Source organism: Urocampus carinirostris, chromosome 16, assembly GCF_059441175.1.
Source record: "Urocampus carinirostris isolate Australia breed hairy pipefish chromosome 16, RoL_Ucar_1.0, whole genome shotgun sequence".
NCBI lineage: Eukaryota > Metazoa > Chordata > Actinopteri > Syngnathiformes > Syngnathidae > Urocampus > Urocampus carinirostris.
In genome coordinates, this window is record NC_142364.1 from 7,194,407 (window position 1) to 7,204,889 (window position 10,483).

At 42.8% G+C, this 10,483-nt stretch overlaps 1 protein-coding gene across 1 annotated transcript; it reads left to right on the top strand.

Moving 5' to 3' along the window:
* Positions 1-1,161: 1,161 nt before the first annotated feature.
* On the top strand, positions 1,162-6,334 carry bmp10l (bone morphogenetic protein 10, like). The gene is made up of 2 exons (XM_088356281.1): positions 1,162-1,468; positions 5,427-6,334. Exons 1-2 carry the CDS (start codon positions 1,162-1,164, stop codon positions 6,332-6,334), a joined length of 1,215 nt encoding a protein of 404 aa, XP_088212407.1.
* The last annotated feature ends 4,149 nt before the right edge of the window (positions 6,335-10,483 follow it).

Genomic DNA, 10,483 nt, shown 5'->3' on the forward strand with positions numbered 1-10,483 from the left:
TGCACAGTAAAGTTGCGAGCGAAAAAGAAAATAGAAACTAAGGAATGGTTGGCATTTCTTGAATCCCAAGACTTTAACCTTCTGAATGATGGAACGATGCATTTGAGTGACATCGTACGGACACCGCATTCGCATGTGTTCTCGACACGTATTTGCGTCTTTTCAAGCTTTGGGAATGTTAAGGGGGTAATAAGTTGGACTGAACCATCTGACTGTTTTGTCCACGTTCCCATTGTAGCGCCTTATAATCCGGTGCGTCTTATATATCTCAAAAATAGGACCAAAAACTATTTTTTCGGGGTGCGCCCTATAACCTGGTGCGCCTTATAGTGCGGAAAATACGGTAAACTCAATTCCAAGTGTTTATTGTCATATGCACAGTAAAGTTGCGAGCAAAAAAGAAAATAGAAACTAAGGAATGGTTGGCATTTCTTGAATCCCAAGTTTTTAACCTTCCGAATGATGGAACGATGCATTTGAGTGACATCTTACGGACACCGCATCCGCACGTGTTCTCGACACGTATTTGCTTCTTTGCAAGCTTTGGGAATGTTAAGGGGGTAATAAGTTGGACTGAACCATCTGACTGTTTTGTCCACGTTCCCATTGTAGCGCCTTATAATCCGGTGCGTCTTATGTATGTCAAAAATAGGACCAAAAACTATTTTTTCGGGGTGCGCCCTATAACCCCGTGCGCCTTATAGTGCGGAAAATACGGTACTTTACACCCAGTTCCGTTATTAAATATCATCCTCATTTGAGCATGCGTGCCTCAGTTCCTGCTTCCTTATATTTGGGTCCACCTGCAAAACTGCCGAAGATACCTGAAATTCTCCTTTGGTAGTTCCAACAATGGAAGTACTTATCTGCGATTGGACAGGTTTGTTAGTATGTAAAGACCTGGAATGTAAGAGTTGGATTGGCGTGAGTGCCCGGCAGTGGGTGGGTTTGACCATTTTAGAGGTGGGCCGAGCAGGACCTTAATGACATCTCCAAACATGTGAGCAACACGCATTGGACGAAGCTGCCCTGCCCTCAGAAGCAAAGTACACCGTCCACAAGGGCAACGCCGTTTTTGTCTCGGCCTCCACGCAAAACCGTCCGGTAGAGTCCTTCCCCTGCGCATCTCGTCTCCCGCTACACTTCGGATAATCTCCCACCATGACCCTCGAGCGTGTGATCTTCTCCTTGACCGTCTTCTTCGTCACGTTAAGCTCAAGCAGTCCGGTCAGGCCGCCTGATAGCCGTCCCAGGAGGACTTCTCCGGACGACGCGTTGCTCGACGCGCGAGACTTTCTCAGCCAGTTTTTATCCACCTTGAATATGACGAGGCAGAGGCCGCCGGAGCCGAGGCCCGTGGCCCTCCTGAAGGAACCGCCAGAGTACATGCTGGAACTCTTTGAGCGATTTGCCAACGACCGCACAGCTGTTCCCTATGCCAACATTGTCCGTAGCTTCAAGAACGAAGGTACGCTCTCACATTGGAAATGTTTTAATGCGGCACTTAAAAAAAAAAGAGTACCGTAAATTCCAGAGTATAGAGCGCACCCACCACATTTTAAGAGGAAAACCAATTTTGTACATACACAAGCCGCACCTGTATATAAGCCGCATGCGCCCACATTTAAACATGTAACACAAAATTAACCCAAACCCGACTTCAAGTCCAGCGATTGAAACTAAATGTCCTTCTTTAAAGTCCACAGTCCAAAAATCACAGCCGGCATAATGAACGGAAAATGATACCGGTGCTTAAGGTTTGATGCAGACCTGCAGAGTCCAGGTCCCGTTGAAAGTAATCCAAGGAAAAAAGTGTATATTTCCAAAGGTAAGGGTGGGAAAAATATATAACACATTTACTCACGCAACTCCATTTTCTTTAACCAACTTTTCCCCCCCCTCTTCTTTCCTTGTCTGTCCCTCACCTTTAGCGGTCCCCACTTAAACTCTGCACCCCGCGTTTGTTCCGCCCCTCATTTTTCGTTCACCCGTGCAAAACATATCAGAATAAGTGTCTAAAATAAACACAAATAAATACATTACTAAAATATACAGTTGCAAATACATATTATACATGTGTTACACATATTTACAAAGAAAGACGGTACACCGAGAGAGTTTTCAAAGCTTTAATAATAATACTATAGCTTTGACAGGGCAGTTAAAGGTAGCAACACTCTAGAAAAATGACATAAATTGGCCGCATCACTGAATAAGCCGCAGGGTTGAAAGTTAGGGGAAAAAGTAGCGGCTTATAGTCCGGAATTTACGGTAGACATATGTTTTCTACAGGAATCCTAGGAGGTAAGTACTTCAGGGCGTGTCAACCATATGTAACTGCTATTTGCTATTTCTCCCACTTAGAAATCATGGAGGGGTCTGAAACATAGTTGCATGTCCACTGTGAGAGAGATAAACTAAAAAGAAAAATCCGGAAATCACAATGATAGATAGGTAGATAGATACTTTATTCATCCCCGCAGAGAAATTCACACTTCCAGCAGCATCCCTGCGCTGAAGAACAAAACAATAATAGAGCAAAAAGAATACAATACACAAATACCCAAAGTGACGTGTTAATACCCAATGTAGCGTATTATATAGAGTATCTAGATAGTAGTACACAGAATACACACTGCAATAAAAATACGGTAATATGCAATTTGGGGGGTGTGGTTTAATGTGGGCCTTTACTCTGCCGGGTGGAGTTAAAGAGCCTCATGGCATGAGGAAGAAAAGATCTCCTCAGTCTGTCCGTGGTACAAGACTGTGACCCAATGCATAAATCTATAAAATTTTTGTGATACAGCTGCAAATAAGTATTTGAACACTGTATCATCTAGAATTCTGACCCTGAAAGACCTGTTAGTCATCCTATTAGAAGTCTACCTGTACTCCATGTATCATCCTGAATCTGATGCTCCTGTTTGAGGTCATTAGCTCCATATAGAAACCTGTCCACTCCATACAATCAGTAATACTTTAACTTGTTACGTGGCGAAGACCAAAGAGCTATCCAAAGACACCAGAGACAGAATTGTACACCTCCACAAGGCTGGAAAGGGCTACAAAGTAATTACCAAGCAGGTTGGTGAAAAAAGGTCCACTGTTGGAGCAATCATTAGAAAATGGAAGAAGCTAAACATGACGGTCAATCTCAATCGGAGTGGAGCTATGCTGGATTACTGAAACATCTATCATTAAGGATGCACGATTGGACCCTGCGTTTCACCTGTACCCGAGAGATCAAGGGTTCTTTGAGCTGATGGGTTGGTTACCGAGCTTCAAAATTCAAGGATTATGGTCATTATGAAAACTGGATACTCAAATCTGATGAACACTTCTGAGCATGCTAAAATTCCAGACTTTCTGTCCATTAAGGTACAGCCTTCTAAAACAGGTCACGAACGCAGGGCCCACAGGCACCAGGTAACTCCAAAGAACACCTGCCTTGCCCACAGATCTTTCTGAAAATAACTCATCAGTGGAGGGTCATTGTGGTTTTCTAGGAAATTTGATTTCCAGCATGAGAATTATTGGCCTAATCAGTGTCTTTCATTCAATTCTTTCAAAAGTATTTTTCAAATTAGCCTATAATTTAAAGTCACTCAGTGCTCTTATACAAGGCAGATGTTTAAGTGAGCATATTTTGACCTAACATATAATAATTACAACTTGGTAAAACCATAATAACACAGTAATAACATAGTTATAACATGGTAAGTTATTTTAGGACTGAATATCAAACGGTAGCCCGCCGAACTACCCAGTAACAAAAAGCAGCTCTAAGTCTTGAAGTATATCTAGATTAGCTGAAGTTTGCATGTTCCTACAATGTCTGGTGTCTGAGAGTTTCCTAGGGTCTGGACCAAGCAAGGTTCTTCGAGGTTTTCCAATAGAATTTAGTCTTAGTTCTTTAAGATTGATTGACCAGTTGTTGAGGAACTACAGATTTTAGCCAACTTGATCTGAAAGTCAGCTTTCTCTTTAAATAGTCACTGAAATTTTTTAGAGTTTTGACTATAAACGTCACAGTTTTCCCCAAAGTAGGTCTCCAAGATGTAAAACTAAAAATGGCAAACATCCTACTCAGGTTACGTAGTGGTTAGGTTAGCTGGTATCTTTGGTTATTGCTGTGAGGGAGGTGAAGAAGTCATTATACCGTAAATTCCGGACTATAAGCCGCTACCTTTTTCCCAAACATTCAACCCTGCGGCTTATTCAGTGATGCGGCCAATTTATGTCATTTTTTTAACGTCCGCCAGCGGCGCTCGAGTACAAAAGGTAAGATTTAGACCGGGGGAATATATGCGCCGAGGAAGACTGCAACTTCTTGGCTTGACTAGCGGCGAGAAATCTTTCACTAAAACTGGCTGGACGCGAAAGGCAATTTTTTTGCAAGTCTGCCAGTGGATCCTGACAGCGTGGGGCAACATAAAATAATCCACCATCACCACAATTCCGAAAAGCTGGTCGGAGAGGAGGGCACAGAATCAGGAGTGGATGGGAGCTTGGGATGACATCTATATAACGTTTCTTTCCGACACTGAGGAAGACGACTTTGATGGCTTCAGTTCTAAGGAGGAAGATGAGGACGGTTTACCGTGATTTTTACAAGTACGGTATGTTTTTTTAACAGACCCGTGTTGCTAGCGTGTTGCTACCTGTCACAGGCACCGTTTGGGATGAAAGTTATATTATTATTATTAAAGCTTTGAAAACTCTCTCGGTGTACCGTCTTTCTTTGGAAATATGTGTAACCATGTATATGTATTTGCAACTGTATATTTTTGTAATGTATTAATTTAGAGACTTATTCTGATATGTTTTGTACGGGCGAATAAAAAAGTAGGGGCGAAAACAACAGGGGCTGACGGGAAGTGGAGTAAACGTGAGATGTGTTTTTGGACGCGGCGGACAATAGTGGATATATATTTTTCCCACCCTTACCTTTGGAAATATACACTTTTTTCCTTGGATTACTGTCAACCGGACCCGGACTCTGCAGGTCTGCATCAAACCTTAAGTACCGGTATCATATTCCGTTCATTTTGCCGGCTGTGAATCTTGGACTGTGTACTTTAATGAAGGACATTCAGTTTCAATTGCGGGACTTAAAGTCGGATTTGGGTTAATTTTGTGTTTGTGTTACATATTTAATGTGGGTGCATGCGGCTTATATACAGGTGCGGCTTGTGTAAGTACAAAAACAGTTTTCCTCTTAAAATGTGGTGGGTGCGGCTTATAATCAGGTGCGCTCTATAGTCCGGAATTTACGGTACTTTTTAAGGCACATTGAGCCCAGGTCTTAATAGGAAAAGTTATCGTTTCAAGAAGATAAAGTGCCACAATTAGTGATAAGATCCCATCGGCAAGTTGAAAACCCGAAAGTGGCATGTACTTGATTTTTTTTTCTCAATTTTCAGATCCCTTTCCCCACGGAGTGAGTGACAGAGGTGTAAGAACACATCCGTTGCTATTCAACATCTCAGTTCCTCACAACGAGCGCATCACCGTAGCTGAACTTCGCCTATTCACCCTGGTCCAGAAAGCCCTAAGACCCTTTGCCAGCCTCGAGTGCCAGGTGACCGTTTACAAAGTGCACAATGGCGTCGTTTGGACCAGGGAGGTCGGGAAAGAAGTGAAGAGGCGGGGTCAAGGGGAGGACTCCAAGGATCTGGAGGAACTGGTGACCAAGCACATCTATGCCAAGGATAAAAGCTGGGTGTCCTTGGACCTAACTCACGCGGTTGCACTCTGGCGGAAGTACGGCCAAGCGACCCACCAGTTAGAGGTCCACGTGGCCATTTTGAGCCCCGAGGACACCATTTTGTTTGACATTGAGAGAAACCCGGAGGGGAAACACAACGCCGTGATGGTTGTCTTCTCAGACGAGCCTGAAAAGGACGCCGTCGACAACACGGAGCTGAATCACTTGGAGCCTTTTGCCGACCTCAAACGGGACGAGCTGACCCTGTTCTACCAATCGCCTTCCCGGATCCGACGGGCCGTCAAGGGCGAGAGCTGTAAAAGGACGCCGATGTTTGTGGATTTTAAGGACATCGGCTGGGACACTTGGATCATCCAGCCGGTGGGCTACGAGGCCTACATGTGCAAGGGAGTGTGCGGCCTGCCCATGACGTCCGAGGTCTCGCCCACCAAACATGCCATGGTGCAGACACTTCTCAGCGTTAATAGTCCTGAGAGGGCATCGCGTGCCTGCTGTGTACCCACTAAGCTGGAGCCCATTTCGCTCCTTTTCTACGATAACGGGGTGATCACCTTCAACCACAAATACGAGGGCATGGTGGTGGCAGAGTGTGGCTGTAGATAGTGACGCATATACTGACAAGCACCTTCTCTCCAAGAGATAAAGACTATGCACCCATGGATTCTAGCATATCCTGTTGTATCCACTAATAGTCACATCTTAATATTGAGAAATTGCAGTAGACCCCTGGGTTACGGCGTCTCTAACTTTCTATGTTTTCACGTTACCAAGTCTTTTCACCTCCTCCTTGCTATGGTTGACTTTGTGGTTTCACTACTTTGCAGATTTTCATTGTGCGTTGTGTTCTGCATTCTAATTGGCTATCGGTGACAATCAGGGTTGGGTAGGGTTACTTTAACTTGATTACTTTCAATGACTTTTGGATGACTCCAATACCAAATATGCTAAAAAAAGACAAAAGAAAGTAAATATGAATAAAATGATGGCTCACAACACGTGGTAAGCTTTCTCTCCTGGCTTTGATCTCCGGCAAAACCAACATCAAATGCGACAGAAACAAAATGAAAATCAATCCAAACAGCTTGCCGACATCGTTTTTGCCCTTCCACGTGTTCCATTACTCCCCAAGCCTGCACAAAATTTAGTCATTTTATTCATATTTAGTTTCTTTTGTCTTTTACTAGCATATTTGGTATTGGAGTAATCCAAAAGTAATCAAGTTAAAGTAACCCTACCCAACTGTGGAAATTGTTGTTTCCTTAGTACAGGTCTCATTATTATTCATTTGTTTTTAATATCTTGATGATGTCACTTTAGTGCAGCAACTCTCCATGATCAAAATAACTGGGCTTAATATAGAACCCTGGGGTACACCACATTCAGGGTTAGGTAGGGTTACTTTAACTGGATTACTTTCAATGACTTTTGGGACTTTTGGATGACTCCAATACCAAATATGCTAATAAAAGACAAAAGAAAGTAAATATGAATAAAATGATGACTCACAACACGTGGTAAGCTTTCTCTCCTGGCTTTGATCTCCGGCGAAACGAACATCAAATGCGACAGAAACAAAATGAAAATCAATCCAAACAGCTTGCCGTTCCATGTATTTCGTTACTCCCCAAGCGTGCACAAAATGTAGTCATTTGATTCATATTTAGTTTCTTTTGTCTTTTATTAGCATATTTGGTATTGAAGTAATCCAAAAGTAATTGAAAGTAATCAAGTTAAAGTAACCCTACCCAACCGTGGAAATTGTTGTTTCCTTAGTACAGGTCTCATTATTATTCATTTGTTTTTAATATCTTGATGATGTCACTTTAGTGCAGCAACTCTCCATGATCAAAATAACTGGGCTTAATATAGAACCCTGGGGTACACCACATAATAATAATAATAATAATAATAATAATTTCCTTGTATTGTCATTCTGTGTAACAATGTACACAGAACGAAATGTCAATTGCACCTGACTCGTTGTAGCGAGCCGATGCAGCCGCAGCCAACAGAGGGCGCCGCCGACCACTTTTTAAGTCTTAGGAATGACTCGGCCGGGGCGCGAACCACCGGTTAGGTAGAGTTACTTTAACTGGATTACTTTCAATTACTTTTGGATGACTCCAACACCAAATATGCTAATAAAAGACAAAAGAAACTAAATATGAATAAAATGATGACTCACAACACGTGGTAAGCTTTCTCTCCTGGCTTTGATCTCTTTGATCTCCGGCAAAACGAACATAAAATGCCACAGAAACAAAATGAAAATAAATCTAAACAGCTTGCCAACATCATTTTGGCGTTCCATGTATTCCGTTACTCCCCAAGCCTGCACAAAATTTCGTAATTTTATTCATATATAGTTTCTTTTGTCTTTTATTAGCGTATTTGGTATTGGAGTAATCCAAAAGTAATTGAAAGTAATCCAGTTAAAGTAACCCGACCCAACCTTGGTGACAATGCGTTTGAGGTAAGATCAGGCCTAGAAAAATTCAGCCCGACCAGAATGTATATAAACCCGAACCCACCAGAACCCGATGGATTCTCGGTTTGATAACCGAGCCCGAAATAAACCTGAAGTTTTAAACACGTAGTGAACTTCAGTGCCACCTGCAGCACCTAAGTGAACGGTTTAGCGTCGAAGTGTGCATCTCGGCAACGTGCCGTGAACAAAAGTGAAACTGAACAAAATGGAACTGAAAAGAAAATCATATTCTGCAGTATACAAGCAGAAAATAGTGAAATATGTGGCCAAAAGGCAGAAAGTAAGTTTATAAAGCTTGTAAGCTAATGGCGAGAAGCAGAAATGACGTCTGACGTAAGGGAGGTGGTAGGAGGAAGCCGCGTGTCTTTCACCCTGACAGGAGGAGGAATATTTATTTAGATTTAGTTATTTTGAGTAAAACTGATAGTTTGGTAAGCATTTTATTTACCTAAATAATTAAATGAGTAAGTGAATTGAGTAAGGGGTTTTCCACAAATACAGCGATGAAAAAATTTACTTTTCCTAAAGAGACGATGTCTTATAGTTGTCCACTAGATGGCACTGACATGTGTAGTGCACTCGAAAATGAGTCCAAATAAGACTACAAACTATGGAGACTGGAAGTAAGCAAAGAGAACCCCTTTTCTTCATATTTTGACACAGCCTTTCTCAAAGAAAGACAAGAAGGGCAAACGATTTTTCCAAAAAAGGAATAAAAAATAGAGAAAAGGAAATAAGGAAAAGAGGCAAATAAGGAAAATGGGATCAAAGAGAAAAGTAGGGGAAAAATAAGCATAATAAGGAAATGGAGAAAGAAAGAAAATAATGGATTTAAAGAGAAAAAGACAAAAAGGAATTGAAGAAATGCATTTTTCTTTTTAGTTTATTTTGGCCTTTTATTTTTTTTTTCCTTGAGTTTTACTTGTTGAATTATTTATTTTTATTTCATTTTTCCGGCTTCTTTTCCTTTCAAAATAAGAAGGTGAAATGAAATGATCTGCATTTATATAGCGCTTTTGAAGTCAAGACTTCCCAAATCGCTTTACAGTGTGCTTCACATTTCCCAATAGCGGCCGTGCAGCCATGTAAGGCGCTAACCTGCTTATTGGGGGCATTAGGGGTTCAGTGTCTTACCCAAGGACACTTCGACATGTAACACGGAGGAGCCGGGATTCGACCTGCAATCTCTTGATCCTAAGACGAGCGCTCTACCTCCTGAGCCACTGCCGCGTTCTGTTTACTTTGAGTCTCCCCATTTCGTCTTCCATCATGCTTTTAGCACTTGTTTTTGATGCTTGACGCAATACAGTAATATCCAGTGTGAGAGTAATGAACAGTGGCAGAGGCTCAGGAGGTAGAGAGCTCGTCTTGGGATCAAGGGATCCCAGTTCGAATCCCGGCTCGTCTGTGTTACATGTCGAAGTGTCCTTGGGTAAGACACTGAACCCCTAATACCCCCAATAAGCAGGTTAGCGCCTTACATGGCTGCAAGGCCGCTATTGGGAAATGTGGAGCACATTGTAAAGCGCTTTGGGAAGTCATTGACTTGAAAAGCGCTATAAATGCAGATCATTTCATTTCATTGTCCCTTTAACTTTCAAATTAGGGCAGGGGCTTCGAATGATCATCCTGGGGCCCCGCGAATTTGAGACCCCTGTTAATGACTATTGGTTTCTATCCCTTGTGAAAGGACAATTAGCTTTCAGGTCGAATCTCAGGGGTCTACTGCACGTTGTGTAAATTGTACAAATACAAATCTACGGTCGTTGCTGTTATTTAATAGGACGTCAAGTATGGCGCCATCTTTGTTTCGCGAACTGGAGCCGTTCCATTATTTAACACCGAACGTGGAAAAATAAAGATATACTGTGAATAGATTCGATCAATAAGTTTCATCCGCCCTGCGTCACACGCCTGGCCGGCCTCTCTGCCCACCGCCATGCCACGGCGATAAGGAGGTGTCGGACCTGGAGTCTCGTGGGCCGTCACTCAGGCCGGGATGCCGCTCCAAGTGGCCACGTTCGGGAGAGAGGGGTGTCAGATTCCTGCTGCCCGACGCCGGCGCGCTCGGGTTGACCCCGGGGTCCTAGCACTTAGTTTTTTCCGGGGCCCCGCGTGCCGTTCCGACCTTATCGGAGCGCCCCCGAATGTACGAACGGAAAAATAACGCGGGATATAACGCAACAACAGGCCTTGCAGGAGAAGTCAATGAATATCCATAGCCAATTTCAAGCACTTTTTTAAGGACTGCCATTTATTTATAA

What these genes read in the sequence shown, in the direction of transcription:
- bmp10l (XM_088356281.1), top strand. Translation starts at nt 1,162, where the DNA reads ATGACCCTCGAGCGTGTGATCTTCTCCTTGACCGTCTTCTTCGTCACG. An exon ending in CCGTAGCTTCAAGAACGAAG is followed by an intron (nt 1,469 to 5,426) that starts GTACGCTCTCAC and finishes CTCAATTTTCAG; the next exon opens with ATCCCTTTCCCCACGGAGTG.